This window comes from Protomyctophum bolini (assembly GCF_963924005.1).
Source record: "Protomyctophum bolini genome assembly, chromosome: 11".
NCBI lineage: Eukaryota > Metazoa > Chordata > Actinopteri > Myctophiformes > Myctophidae > Protomyctophum > Protomyctophum bolini.
The window spans coordinates 12653062-12669144 of record NC_137872.1 but is presented as its reverse complement, the minus strand read 5'-3'; the positions used below and the strand labels follow the sequence as shown (position 1 = coordinate 12669144).

Sequence of the window (16083 nt, the reverse complement as noted above, 5' to 3'; positions counted from 1 at the left end):
TGAAAATACAAATTAGTTTAAATATTTAGTCTTTAGAATAGTGGTGCTGACATTATATAAGACAAATGGAATTGGAATGGGGAAATAGAGGGTGAGAAATGGAATGGGTAGGGTGTTTTTGTATTTCATAATGCTACCGACATTTGCACAGCAACACTCTTGAAAACAATATTGCATTGTGGATTTGAGCTGACAGGCACTTTTTGATGTCAAATCAAGTCACCTTTAATTCAAGTGGCAGATGCCAAAAATGTCACGTGATCTACCTGCACAGCCTTTATGATCTACTGGTAGATCGATCTACCTTTTGGGCACCCCTGATATAGACTCATTGGGTTTTAAATGATAAATTATATCAACTACTTTAAGGCATTTTATTTAATTGAAGAAATGTTTTAGCTTTGTACAGGAGGAACAAAAACTTGAATTCAAGTACAATGAAAATTTACAGATTTCATTCAAAAAAGCTCAAATTCGTGAATTTCAGTTTACATTTCTTACAGGTATCAGTAATAATTACATTATGGTAACAGCACCGTATAGACATTGACCACACATCAGAGAGGGAGGGACACACATACAGTTTGTTTTCTGTCTGGCGCAAGGAGTATTCACACAAACACCTGGCCACATTCATCCTGCACACATTTAAACTTAATCTCAAACAACTCATTCATCTCCCTTTCCACAGTGATATAGGTCTATCTTGTAAACATTGACAAAAATAGTTGTCATTTTCATGTAGCCATCCTATGAACAATGTTTAAAAAAGTTATCAAACTGTTAAAAAAAAAAAAAAAGTTAAAATGGAGAGCTGGATATGTGAAGTCAAGCATCTTGAGTGTATCTCAGTCCAAGAAAAAAAACTTCAGACCCATCTTGCCGAGTGGTCAGTCCATCTGTCAGTCAAAGCCATGTATGTCCTGATTTGTCACGTCACCATGGACCAGCTCCATCTGGGCGTACAGGTTGAATTGCATCATAGAGTCTTCCTCTTATTGTCTCCTCCCTGGCTTTGACTGACATCTAGACAGACAGAACAGGCATGGTGAACAACTCACAAAAAAAACTAACATTGAAAGACCAAACAGACAACGACTACCGCAGAGATGGAATGACGGATAAAATGGCTACGTACAGAGATGGACAGGCATGCAAGAAGCAGAAAGGAGGGTAGGGACAGGACACGAGACTATTTGGGAAACAAAACTGCAAGTGTAGGAAGAGAGAGCAAATGGGTCAGTCCCAGAAGGAGGGAGAGAGGGTCGCGTTTTACCTGAAAAAGCGAGCTGCAAGTGAGGAGGCAGAGCAACCTGTGACCCTGACTGGAGGCTCTTATACAGATCTGAGGAGACAGGACAGGTGGCAACGAGGAAGGGATAGACAAAGGAATAAGACAAGTGGAGGTGAAAGGAAATTAATGAAAGTTGAGTTTACACAAGGAAAAGATGGAGATAAGAGGGTGGAAGGACAGGAAAGGAGGGAAAGAGATAGAGTGGAAGGACAGGAAAGGAGGGGAAGTGGACACCGTTTTTGGGGTGGCGAAAAAGATGATGGATGACATAATGAGCAGAGGCCAAATGAGCCAAAGTATGGAAAGAAAATCAATGAAGAATTTCATTATAAATGAAAACATCACAGGAAATGAGGGGAGAGAAGCAGAGAGGAGGATGGGAGAACGTCAAACAACGAGGAGAAAAATCACATCCAGACAAACATACATACATAGCATGGTGAAACAAATGGATCAACCACGTACGTGTAGGACACAAACAAGCTATACATGAGTACCTAAACATTACAAAAAAGGACAGGAACAACAAACTTCTATTCACAGACACAAAGTCTAATGTGACAAAAAGATTGGATCATCAGGAGATTTGTTTAACAATCACCATGTCATTTGGTTTGGTAGTGTGTTACTTGTAATTAATCCACTGACCATTTCAGTGGTTGTTGCGTTACTTTCAGTGTAATATAATGCTTCTTATCAGTCAGTTAATGATACGCTAATGTGTATATTTGGTAGCCAAGATACATTTCGGTATAGGGGAATTTTAGAACAGGTCTGGGAAATGTTTTCTAAACATATATCAAGGAAAATTGAGGTTTATAATGGAAGTAGCTTGTTGTATACTAGTCACATGTGTAATACTACAGTCTTTTAGTTCAAGTTTTTTAATAGCTTCCCTGCGTAACCCACTATTCACGCCTATGCAGGCAAACATTCAGTGAAAACAGGAAAACGTTTGGCGAAAAAAGCAGATCTAAAAGCTCACATTGCATAGTATTGATACATTGTGAGCTCATAGATCTGCTATTGCTAATGTACTTACAATACTGTTATTGTTTAAACAGTGAAAATAGGATTGCGTTAAGTACAAAGCCCTGTATGACCCCAGTCAATGAAGTATACAGGGAGGGTTGGTTACTTTTGGAATGCTATTCCTATGAAACGTATAACAATTAGAAATAACCCTTAAAAGTGTGATATTCAGTAATGCGGCATGGATCCATGCTGTTATACTCACTCTGGGTCAGGGTGTTGAATGCTACAGTGCTACTGGCTGCAGAGACACTGGCCCCACTACTGGAGCCTGCGGTTCCCAGCGTAGGCAAGCTTAACAGCGAGGGGAACTGGAAGGGCAGGGAGACTGGCACCAGGCCTCCCAGCATCCCAAACCCCAGAGGAAGGGACGCAGTGGAACTGAGGAGACCCCCGGCAGCGCCTGCTGTGGAGACCTGAGGACGAACAGCAGGAGAAAAGGACAAAGTGTAATATAATGCTTGGATACTGGATAGGTTTGCTAAACCAAGAATAGCTTAAAAACCTGGCGCTTTATAAATTCACACTTCAAGCACCTTAAAAGGTTATTCAAGATTTTTTGCACCTACAATAGTAAGAAATATATATATCATGTAAGATCAAGAGCACAAAATCACATTTACTCTTCATTGCCTATTTCGCTCTAGCCTGACAGTCGGTCTGAATTTTCACAAACATTTCTTTAATGGCCGTGGCTAGCGATTCAGGGATGGAGCCAGGCTAATTCCGCCCTCCAACTTTAGTCAATTTTAAAACAAGCTATAAAACCTTCTGTTAACTGGCAAGCACATTGAGATGTATTTTGTACATTTCAAATATAATGCATTGAAACCTTGTATCTCCATATTTAAACTTTTGTTTTTCTCCTTGTAAATGAATGCCCTGCTTCAATCATCATATGACAGTGTCCTACAAAAGTTGCGATAATAGCAAATCTACAAGCTCACAATGCAGGTTTGTAGATGTGCCATTTTCACTATTATTTAACAATATTCTTTTTAATGAAATGGCCAAAATGTGGGTTGAAAGTGATTAAATCTTTTAAGTATTAACAGCTTGTGACTAAATAATAATCCATAGGAACACACTCACAGTTGTATGCTCAAGCAAACACTATTGCCCGAAAGTTCTGTCATTGTTCCACTAAAGTGAAAGTGTCCTTGTTCAAGGCATATTGCACACCGCTTTATACTGCACACCTGTGGTCATGTTAAAAAAAAAGTCTAGCATGCACAGGTTGCAAGTTGCATATAATGATGCCATGAGAATACGCCTTAAACAGCCCAGAGGGGGCAGTGCTAGCCAGATGTTTGTCACTGCTGGAGTGAGGACTTTTAAAGCACTTCTAAGAAATCTAATGTTTAAGTTTATGAAAAGGCTGGATGTGTCAACGAACAGTATCATTGTAGCGCTTTCAAGCCCCTCAGTGAGCTGTTCATGTTATACATCAAGGTTAAGGCTAAATGCCTGTATGTTCTGCCTGTGGGTGAAGTTATGCTTTACATTATTTTATGATTTGTATTGCCTGTTGTATCTCTTGTATGTTAACCCTGAGTCTGCTAATAAAGTTGAATTGATAGGTGGGAGACCGAACTGGGTGAAACATTTCTTGATGAATGGTGGGATGTGGCTATTGATCGAGTCAACAAATCAACATCATGTGCTAGACTAGGCCTCATTCAATTCAAAATCTTTCATAGACTTCATTACTGCAAATCTAAACTTGCTGCAATATATCCTGGAACTGATGATAAATGTGCTCTCTCACCAGCTAATCACACACACATGTTCTGGTCTTGCCCCAAGCTGGTACATTATTGGACTAAAATATTTGAGATTTTATCTGATATATTTGAGGCTCGTTTGGAGCCGTCACCCCATATCGCTATTTTTGGGGTACCATCAGATTTTGAACTTCTAACCCAGAAACAGTCTGATATGGTAGCATTTGCCACACTGATAGCAAGACGTAGAATATTGTTGGGATGGAAATCCCCAACTTTGTTTTTGTATGTCTGTACTCAATTATTAATGTTATGTCTTTATATTGTTTTAATGATGATGATAACTGGGGAAGGGATGGGGTGAGGGAGAAAAAATAATAATTGTATGTTCAAACTGTACTAAATTGTTGATGCCTACTACCAATAAACATATATAAAATAAATAAAAATAAAGTTGAATTGACTCACAGGTTCTTCCCCCCCCTCCCCCATTTCCTGAAAGTTAACAGTTTGGACATAGGTTTCCAACAGCGATGATATTCAAGCATATCTAAAGCACAAACCACACCAAAGGGTGTGCATTGGTGTGGTTGACCTAAAACAACAAAAAAAATCCCAACAACACAAACCTGCGGTAACTGAGAAGAGACGGACTGCGAAGAGACAGATGTGATTGGCTTAAGCCCCTGAGTAGTCCCAACCCCTGCCCGTTGACGCTGGCCTTGGTTGGCTTGGCCGGCGGCGGTGGGGGAGGGGCTGGATCCTGAATGTTTGCTGTTGGATGACGTGTTCGTAAGGCTGGTGCTGGTGGCGTTACTGCTGGGGGGCTTTTGGCCCACCTGGACCGGCTTGGCCACTCCGCCCTGGGAACCTGAGAACGGCAGGCGGAAGCCTATGGGGGTTTTGGGGGTGTATTGGTGCATGGTGGTGGTCATCTGAGACCTGGGATGGGGGGAGATGGCGGGGGAGATGGCGGTGGAGTTTGGGGGGCGGTGGGTTAGTTTGATGATTGGTGGCAGGCTAGTGGATTTGGTGAGCGTAGCCTGCATGGGCGTGATGAAGTTGGACTGCTGCTGCTGGGACAGGGTGGGAGAGGAAAGAGGGGAGGGCTTGCTGTGAGGGGGGAGCGGCAGACGAGGGCCCTGGGGGGTTTTGGGGGTCAGGTGAGAGGGCGACGGAGCGGTATGCGGCCGGGATGGAGAGGGCGATGCCATGATAAGAGCGTCACTGCTGTTGGCTTTAGTGTTATTGCTGCCTTTGAGAAGGCCCAAGGGGCCAGCGGGGACCCCCGCTTTGGAACCTGGGGGTACGAGGGGGGAGGCGGTTGGGGGCGGGCGAGCTTTGAGCTGGGAGGGTAAACCGGGTGTGCAGGCTTTAATGGCGGTCACTCCGCCGGGTCTCTGAGCATTGAACGGCGAGTGTCTGTGAGCCACGCCCTTCACGACGCTCATCCCTGCCACGAGGGGCGAGGAGGGAACGGACGGCGGCCGCGAGAGAGAGTTGGACGAAGGCGAGGAAGAGGTAGCGACGTAGTGAGGCGCAGTCGAGCCCGGCGTGCTGATGGAGCCCTTCTTGTGCTGCTGGAGGAGTGGTGAGGAGTGGAGGGACGAGGGGGCGGCCGCCTTGGGCCCGTCCGGGGACGGGGGGCTGTCCCCGTGAGCCAGGCCCTTGGCTGCGTTGCTGAGGATGGCCAGAGCCTGAGAAATGGAGTCCAGGGAGGGCGCCACCAGGTCCTCGTCCAGGGAGTCCACACAGATGGGCTCAGAGGGCGACTGGGGCGGTCGCCTGGCAACCTGGCCTGCTGGGGACACAGTGGCACCCGCTGAGGGCGTGGTCCTCTGCTGAACCCAGCCACTCTCCTGGGGCCAAACGGTACATAGGAACCACCGTTAGTGGAAAGACTAGATCAACACAAAGTGACTGCTTGGTTCAGCAACTAAAATGTAAAATGTAATAGCTTAAGACTTAATTAGGTTGAACTATAAGACCCAATATATCTTTGATGAACAACAACACATAAATGGAAAAGGAGACAGAATGACAGGTCTGTGTGGATGTAGAACTAGTGATTCAATGTACCAAGACAACAGATAATTTACAGAGATATGAGACAACATTTAAGAGATCTAATTTAATTGGACCGTCTTTAACTAGAATTTCTAATCTATATATATTTTAGGACCTGCACGTGTCCTTCTAAGCCATCACGACACAGGACATGAAAGTCCCAGTGGAAATGTGAATCATCAGCAGACAACGTGTCACCTTGGGTTTGAGTCCTTTGGGAGTACTGGTGATCATCTTCTTCTTTGCTCTGGAGTGGAAGGACGACGAGTATGAAAGAGATCAGGTTAACCAACCTTAATTTAATAGCTTTAGTTTTACATTTGTACTTTGATATTCTTCCTTGATTTATGTAATATAGTCAAATTAAGCCCAAACCACGTTTTAAGGTAAACCACACCAATGCAACTCATTGAGTTGCAATGAGTTGCATTGGGCTTAAGTCTATTTAAATTATTGCCCTGTATTATTACGTTTTACTTTAGTGCATTGAAGGCTGGAGTTGCATACTAAATGTTGTTGCACCGACCTTGATAATAAAGGAATTGAATTGAATGGAATAATGACTCACGTGTTGCCTGTGAGGTGACCGTGAGCCATGATGCTCTCTTTGAACAGCATTCTGGGGAGAAAGAACCAACACATGTCAACCACTGCAATAAATCTAGAACAGGTGACATCGCAGCTTAAGTGGTTAGGAGTTTCATGGGGTGTACTAGTAGTTGACCAGACAGCATAATTGCAACGTCTCTGGTTCGATTGTGTGTGGAGACTGTGTGTTGATTGATCTTCCTCTTCTCTGGTCGGAGTTTCCGTTGGATTGAAGTATTTTTAGCCTGTGCAGTACACCATGACCACTGTTCAATTGATGACACAAAACTTTTGTCATTGATTAAAGCAAAAAACAAACAAAAAAAAAACATTATGCATTCTACATTTATGGAAAAGGGAGTGTTATTTTAGATCTGCTTCGATATCTGCTGCTAATTGTTGCTACTTGCACAACTGACTGGGATATTCTGCCTTACTTTAAATATAATTTTGTCGATGCACATTATATATATATAATTTGTATATTTTACATTTTACGTGTTCTGTTATCGGACTTCTGTATTCTTATGACTATTCTTGAAACTGCAAAACACTGGCACTCCTTTCATTTCACAAAGTCCTTTATGAAATGAAAAACCTGAAGTTGAAGTATGTGTTCCTCACTTCAGTCACTTGTCTGCTCCACTACTACCTGGTCAAGTGTTAGACACCTCAAGCTAATATATTAGATATCTGTGTACAATATCTGTGTACGACTGCTTCTGTGAAAATGCAATAAAACGTTAAAAAACAAGGTCTGCCTTGCAAATACAGAACATAGCCATACAGAAAACATATTATGGTGGCTCACTGAGCCACATACAATGGATAGGGCCGCCCGAGGCACTTTAATGCATATCATCCCCCCCATCTCTCTCTCCCGCCTTTCTTTGTCCTATCTGAATACAGCATATAATGCCCAAAAAAAAGAAGGCACATTACATAAGCGGATATTATAAGTTCTGCTGACACATATAAGAGCACATGCCAGCCTGCGCCCACCCACACAATCTTACCTGGCCTGCATCCAGCCTTTGGGCCAGAGTGGTTTGACTTCCGTCTCCATGAAGGCTTTGAGGTAGTCTTCTAGTGACAGCGAGCTCTGGCCTTCCAGCTCATAACAGCCTAGTTTCACACGCACCAAGTTACATAGAAATGACCTGCCAAAAACAACAGGGACAGTGAGAACAAATACACCCCACAAATGCGTGCACAAACATGCATGCACACGCATGCACGCACACACACACGAGAAACTAACCTGAGTTTGTCATCCCAGATGAACTTCTTACGAGGCCCCATCACCCTTTTCCCTGGCTTCTCCTCATCTTCCTCTTCTGAACCATTCTTCTCTCCCTCCTCAGATTGCTGCCTGTCAACACACACACACACACACACACACACACACACACACACACACAGTTAATCTCATGCCATAAGTGTGTGGCGAGCTAATCTTGCTAACCATGGGTCTCATCAGTGCCAAATATCTTGCACAGAATTGCACATATGTTTTATACCTTTTGTATGTTGCTTTAATTTCATAATGGAAGTCAATGGGCCACTCATAGTACTGAAACCTTGCCCAAGTCATTATGTCAAATATGTCATAGAGTAGACGACTGACGTCATAGACGTCAAGAAAAAAGTCTCTTAAGCCCCTTAATACTTTGTTGTATATGACAAATAGTGGAAGTAGCTGATCAGATTTATCTATTTTTTAGGGTTAGGATTACTTAGTCGTATTCCCATTGGCCCTATACTTTAATGACCAGATTCCCCTGAGAACACTTGTAGACCTGCTACTTTCACCAAATGTACACCCCAGAAGTGAGGTGGTTCAAATGCCAGCAGGGATGAGGAAGTGGTCTTACTTTGCCACCTTTGCGATACAGTCCATGTTGTATCTGGCAATCTGCTCCGGCATTACACTGCACACGGCCAACTTCAGTTTCAGCAGAGGAGTGCGCATGCGGTCGTCCTGGGAGACAGGGAGAGGATGAGCACAGGCCCCAAATAAAAAAAGAAAACAACTTAACACATATGCATAGTACCCCACCTACAGGCCCATGTATAGACACAGAGCCAGAGCACCTTGAAACAAGAAATATGCCCTTCACCAAAGAAGATGGATAGGGTTTATGTTTTTCAGAATTCTTGCCCCATCGTTGTTTTTTTCTTGCCCACAATCAAGGGCAAGGGCAAAATTATATGATAACACATATCTTATAATGAATTCTCCGTCATTAAAGCTTTTTAATGGCCCAGGCGGTGGCGTAACCGTCTGGGCACCCGACTGGTAATCCAGTCGCAGTGTGCCGCGGGTTCGACTTCCGAGTCCGACACGGCCTTTACTGCATGTCTCCCGTTTCCTGTCAGCCTACTGTCTGTCCCCAATAAAAGGTGTAAGCCGCAAAATAAATATCTTTCATTAAAGCTTTTAAATGATATAAAATGATGTTTTTTGCTTGGCCATGCCTTTTCAGCGATTCTAGACATGTTTTGCACATGCTCACTGCCATTCACTTCCTTGTTTACGGCCCGACTAAATGGTCTCATCTCTCTAAATCTACGGCGCTCTACATGGTTTTGATCAAAACGGCATGTTCCGTCCTCATATCTTGAAAATAGAAAGGAGAGGTCGCACAGCTCGTAGTCACGATGCAAAAAATACTGTTTATTGAGTTACCAAGGTTTCGGCAAACAAATTGCCTTCTTAAGTACCCTTCTTCAGGGTAAGTACCCTGAAGAAGGGAAGAAGGGCAAGTACCCTGAAGAAGGCACTTTGTTTGCCAAAACGTTGGCAACTCAATAAACAGTATTTTTTGCATTGTGACTACGAGCTGTGCGACCTCTCCTTTCTATTGACAAGTTTGTCTCCCATGGTCAGCACCTCCCCACTATTGGTGTGCTATCTGCCCATCTGCTTGGCACTCTAGTCTAGTGCCTTTATTCAGAAAAATTCCCCGGCAAACAAGTAAGTGTACTTCTTAAACTATCAGCTATATTGGATAAAAACATGCATGCACGCACACGCGCACACACCTGGATGTTGAGGCTTAGCTTCTTAAGGCGTTTGAGGAGGGCCTCCTTATTGCAGGGCACGAAGGCTTCAAGGTGAGAGTACACAACAGCGCGCACGGCTGCTGGCTGTTCCTGAACCTGCAGCTCAATACTAAAACACAGATACACACACCCACGCATATATAGAGAGACATATATGATATGATGGTTTTGATCCATAAGGGCAGACTTGGGTAAGGAGACTCACTCTAGTAGGATGTTGTTCATGTCCAGCGTGAAGAACTTCTTCCTGCCCTCGTCATCAAACTGCCGGGAAGCCTGTCACAGGGAAGAATCATTAGAAAGACCCAGAGAATGAGCGGCCGTTTCCAAACTAAACTAAACAGGCTGTAAACTGACTTTGCATCTACACTGCAAGCTTTAAAAACAAATACCGGTAGACAAGGGTCCCTTACCGCCCGCAGGTCCTCAATGCGTTTGGCGAGTGGGGCCGACAGGCCGCTGGGCAGGGGAGGAGGAGGCATCACCCCACCCTGTGACACCCTGCCTGCTGTTAGTTTATGCTGTGCTCCTGCCAGGCCATTTTCGCCCTGTGCAGGGCTGGAGGGCTGAGGGGAGTCCAGCATGCCGAAGTCCAGGTCTCCCATCATGTCCTGCAACATGTCGTTGTTGTTGTTGGCCGAGCCCATCAGCCAGTCCATGGCCGGGTCCGTGGTCAGGTCGGTCATGTTGAACTCGTTGCCAGTGGCACCGGCCGCCTTGGGGTGGGCGTTGACGAGAGTGCTGTTGTTGGTGTTGGGCACTTTAGGGTTGGGCCGTGGCAGAATGGTGGCCGTGGCAGAATGGTGAGCCGGGATCTTCTTGCGGATCGCGTCCTTCTCCCGGGTGAAGCGACGCAACATGTTGGCCAGGTGGATGGAGTCTTTCATCAGCTTCTTCCTCTTCTTCTTCTCTGGCCTGTGGACGTTCAGCACAATCCCTCTGCAGAATAGAAAGATTGAGAGGATGGCGAACATTTAGACAAGTCTCTCTGAAGTGCACGACTGCCTGGGAAATTGTGACAGCTCCAGAGGGGAACAACGAGATATTCAAACTCACCCTGGCTTGATAATTTTGTTTCTCCTGGGTTTCTTGTCTTCCATGTTAACACCATCTGGCTTTTTCTTACGCTTCTTTATTACACGTTCTTCACCGTCTTGAATCACCTTCTACAGACAGAATCATCACATAACACATTTATTTGTAACTAATGCTAATTTCAGTCGAATACAGCCAAGTTCGAGCAAAGCATTTTAATTTGTCAAAATACAGAAACTATAGTAAAATACGCACATCACTTCGTGGAGGTGCTGGGTTCAAAAAGTGACACAGGAAAAGAGAAGAAGAGAAGAGACGTTTCGAGCCAAGGCTCTTCAGTTTGACCAGATGAAGAGCCTTGGCTCGATACGTCGTCAATAAATTGACCTTTTGGAGCATATGAGTGTGCGGGAGGGTTCCCTTCTCTTTTCCGATTTGTCAAAATAGCCTTTCCACCAATGCTCATGAAAAATCACACTTCAACTGTGTTTAAATTAAATAAGCCTTATCACTGTAAATATTACTAAAGAATGGATACATTTTTTACACATTTAGCACTAACCTGTCCAGCTAACATTACATTGCTTTGCTAGGTTATTGGAATATCTCTCTCACTACATTTCTGAATGAAATGTGTGATGTGTTTCTATTTTGTTAAAAAGAAAACAAGATGGGGGTTAATAATGATTAGCCTTGGTGGAGGGACGATGTATCTGTGATTATGAATTCACAAAATGTGATTGTGAAAACATTCACATGCAAAACATTAACAAAATGTGTATGTGTGTGTGTGTGTGTGTGTGTGTGTGGGGGGGGGGGGGGGTGTTTACGGTTATTATGGCCACTATCAAGATGCTAAAGGAAACACCAGTACCTCATTCCGTTATGTAATATTGCTTAAAAGAAAACTAGTGTCTCTATCGTCTCTGAAGTGCAGACATGTGTCCTGTGCGTTCAGGCATGAAGAACCCACCTTGAAGTGGTTTCCCTCCATGCTGAAGTCGTCTCCCTCAGAGTCAGAGGCTGGTCTGAACTGCAGGGTGCCTGTGTTGATGTAGAAGCCTCCGTGTTTGGTGGTGAGAGAGGCCGGCACCAGCTCGTCATACTGAAGACGACAAGGACAAATCAAAATAACTATCTAAATATGATAAATTATATAAATTATTTTAAAAGAATTGCATTGCAACATTTGATATTCTTCATGAAAATAGTACAGAAATGTTGGAATAATTCTTGATAAAATGTTTGAATTGCATCCATTAAGATCAAGGTCACAATTTAACCCATTCTGGGCGGGAACCCCTTTTGGTGTTTTAAACATTATGTTATAGGCTACTTTAGCTATTGAAAAATAACAGATCTAAAAGCTTGTAGCGCGCCGCGCTACGAGCTTGTAGGTCTGCTATTTTCGAAAAATCGTGAAAATCTTTGAATATATATTCTTTCAGAACGAACGTTTTTAACTCAAATATTTGCTTCTGGGGGGTCCCTGGAACAACATATTTTCAGATGGGGGTCGGCGGCCAATTACATATAATTTCTGGGGTCCTTGACATGAAATAGTTTGAGAACCAATGACAACATAGTTTTTCTGAAAACTGTCATGATTTAGAAGACATTTTGTAGAATCGAACTGTCGACATCATAATAAGATCCAAAGGGCTGCGCTCAAGCCCTGGCATTAATTATGAATCATTTACTGAATGATGCCACGACTAGGACATTCATATTTATGATAGAGAGAAGTGTAGGTCAAAGGTGAACTCACAGCCTCTGAGTTATCAATGAATGGATCGGTCTCATCGTAGCCATAACCGATGTCAATGAGATCCTGCATTCTGTCCCTTTTCTTCTTCTTTGGAACAACGCCCTGTAATCAAGAGTAACCACACAATGATCAAACACCTGCTGCCTGAGAGTATCTCTTGCAAGTATTCATTAACATTAGGGAAGGGAATTGATAAGATTTTATTGGTGCCAATATTTGATTCCTGATCATTTGATATTATTCAATAACTGTTTTATTATAATCTCCGAATGCATTGTAGAAAACATATGTAATTTGTAACGGCTCCAAACCCTGATACACAACGGATTGATTTTATTGTCATGCAGACTAGGCGCGCTGCCTTATTCCTTATGCCTAAACTTTTGGGGATTTTATTTTTTTATTTGTACTATTTTGAAAAACATTTTAAAATAGTGAAAATAGACGTTCTGCATCGACACGGTGTGAACTTGTAGATTGGCTATTTGTTTTTTCAAAGTAAGATAGGCACACATATAAGGCCCTATAGGTGTCTGACATCATTGCTCAGATACCATGCAAAGGGGTAAGTGGGATTACTGTGTATAAAGGCTGTGTTGCCGAACAGATGGTGACACTTACATATTTGCTTTCAAACTTCTTGGCTAGAGCTTCCACCTCCCGCCTCTCCCTCTCGTCATCGGCAAAGGGATCACTGGGGTCCAGGGCAGGTGTCAGGCATTTGGGGACAGTGGCTACTGGGGCCGGTGGCGGTGGGAGTTTTACCTGTGGTAGACAGGACCAAAGGAGAGAGCTATAAGACCATCAGCTGAGAGAAACTTGATGATAGCAGAGCTGCATGTCAGAACTACTCAGTCTGTGCAACTTGCAACCGTTTACCCGACCAATGACTATTGACTACAGCTTTAGTCTTGTCACTACTAGGAGAGCCCCTTTCTTTCTTTGTCTTTCACACTGACACTACAGTATATCCCCGACGTCACGTTTCTACACTATATACACTCTGGCTCCAAAGCATCAGGCCTGTCCTGTTCTCATTGTGGTCTGTCTGTGGAATATATCCATCTCTAACCTGAGGAGGGGATGGATGGACGAGCTCGCTGTAGTTGAACTCTGCGGACCCCCGGTCACTGGGCTCGGTCAATGAGAGGTTCAGACGCACAGTGGGTTTAGTTTCCTCCGGTTCCCCCGCGTCACCTCCGCCGAACGGACCTCCTGCTCCACCTCCTCCCGCGGACCCCCCTGCTGCTGCTGCACCTCCTCCGCCTTCACCTCCATCTTTCTCAAAAGTGATCTCGGCCTCATCCTCACGGCGGCGTTTCTTGACATTAGACTCCGATGGTGCCGGCGAGGAGCTGCTGAAGGATGAGATGGTGACGAACGGTACTTTCCTCGGCTCTGCCATTGATTGATGCTGAGGTTGCGGTCGGAGCGCCGCCGCCACCGCTGCTGCTCTCCGTCCGGGGCGGGAGGGACACACAACGGGACAACCCGGCCGACCTGGCTGCTGCTCTGCCGACTGTCTGTGGAGCTCCAATTGGGAGATGATGGTCGACAGCTACAGCTAGCTACGTGCTCGGCTAGCTAGCTCCGTCAGAACATGGGCTGCATGCAGGGAACAACACAATGCCTTTTTTAATCGCCGCTCCGCCGTATTTAATCCATCTATTAGCCTCCCTTGGTGCTCCCCGGTGACCTACGAGGGATCCGAGTGGCAGTGTAATCCAGTTACGGATGTGTCCATGAAAGAGTTGGCTAAGCTACCACAAGGAGCTATCCATAGTAGCCATCTTGATTCATTATTATCATTATTCAGAAACGGGGCGGGTGTGTATGAAAAGAAAGCGGAAACGGAGGAGACAGAGAGGAGTCTTCGCCAATCGTGGGCTTGGAACGCCCCTCGGGACCACGCCCCCTACACAGACAAGCGCGAACGTGGAAAGACGATTGTTCTCCAACACGCGGGATGTTTTGACGGGCCCCCTCCATCTCTTCACAGAAAACAAACAAACACAGCCGTTTAAAATAAATGCTGACCACTTCTGGTGTGAAATAAACATCACTATAGTATTATGTTTTAATCTTGGAATGGTGATGTGACAAGGACAGATTCGAAAACAAACATTACATGATACATTGATTGATATGACTGCTAGTCTGCTAGACAGGGTAGAGCGTTATTTTGACATGCGAGAATCCAAGACTGATACTCCCTGATTATTAAAATGAGAGGATGTCATCATTGAAGTCAATAATAGGCTATTGATGACTCATCAATAGCCTATTATTGACTTCTTATCAGGCAGGAATCAGGATGGGATTGTGTTCTTAATCAAATGTAAAAAGGAGTTTATTTGAAACAGATGCTGGGTATCCTATACTTTCAATGCAGATTTTGTTATTTTAGAGATATTGTTTAGAGTGGAGTAGACTGATGCTATGTTCTTGGTTTACCTGGAATATATAATAGGTTCTTGAGGCACACTGTCTTTCAGCATGTATTGTACAGTAGGCAAGCTATGTGGATGATTACCTTGCTTATTGTAAGTTACTCTATATAAGATGAATGTTGGCGTGTTGTCCGGTACAACGGCTGGAATTACCACACTGATGGGATCTATTTCATCATCTGTGATTTTATTTACATGTTGCAGTGCAGCAGAGCACAAGCACACCCAACTTCACCAAAACCCTGAATACCTGACCGGGCTTTATAGACCCCTACTGCAGGTATACAATACAATGTATTGAAGCATAATGTATTCAATACATTATAGCTTACAAAGTAGAAATTGTTTACATAATACAGAAAATATACTGTGCAACATAGTTCCAACAACACAATTTCTTCCATAAACAAAATAGGCCTACATAGAAAGTGATTAAAATAGATAGCATCCTCTCACTGGAGAATCACATGAAACACTGGCAATTGGTGATGAGAGTTGTATGAGAAAATATGATTTGATAATGTGCTATAATCCCATATAATGGGATTACAGTAATCCCATTTCCTATGGGCTGTCAAATGGGTGCACCCTGTGCAGCTATTTGTGGTTGTCGGATGCAAGGGTGGAGGGCCGGCAGGCCTCCAATAATCCCCATACTCAAGGGAAAGGTTCTCTCTCCCGCTACCTTTGTTACGCTTAATCATTTCATTGCACAATTCAATTCAATTCAATTTTATTACAAGTTAAATTGTCTCAAGACACTTTACAACCAACAAAGATCCACCCAGAGCAAGCAATATTGCGACAATGGTAACGAAAAACTCCCCTTTAGGAAGAAACGTGAGGCAGAACCCGACTCTAGGGTGGGCGGCCATCTGCTTCGACCGTGTCGGGGGGTGGGGAATGGGAAGAAAGAATAGAAAAGAGAGATAGACAGGTGGTGTTGTTTGCCGATAATAACAATATTCAAGCTAACATGACGCATCTGTTCTTTTCGGCAAGCAACACCTATACCGTATTCATCATACATCACAATAAAAATATTTTTGAAACAGGATT

At 43.9% G+C, this 16083-nt stretch overlaps 1 protein-coding gene across 2 annotated transcripts; it reads right to left on the bottom strand.

Annotated features, from left to right (window-relative positions):
- Positions 1 to 100: 100 nt before the first annotated feature.
- Positions 101 to 14446, bottom strand: LOC308324201 (ubinuclein-2-like). Of its 2 annotated transcripts, XM_080776184.1 has the most exons (17): positions 13647 to 14446; positions 13196 to 13339; positions 12575 to 12676; positions 11780 to 11911; positions 10828 to 10937; positions 10185 to 10710; positions 9977 to 10047; positions 9751 to 9880; positions 8580 to 8686; positions 7967 to 8077; positions 7722 to 7865; positions 6686 to 6736; positions 6316 to 6364; positions 4680 to 5909; positions 2532 to 2742; positions 1277 to 1345; positions 101 to 1026 (listed from the first exon to the last, which is right to left on the bottom strand). In XM_080776184.1, exons 1-17 carry the CDS (start codon positions 13977 to 13979, stop codon positions 980 to 982), a joined length of 3567 nt encoding a protein of 1188 aa, XP_080632310.1. In that variant the 5' UTR covers positions 13980 to 14446; the 3' UTR covers positions 101 to 979. The 2 variants fall into 2 exon arrangements, with proteins under 2 accessions (XP_080632310.1, XP_080632311.1); XM_080776185.1 differs by lacking the exon at positions 1277 to 1345.
- Between the last annotated feature and the right edge of the window lie 1637 nt (positions 14447 to 16083).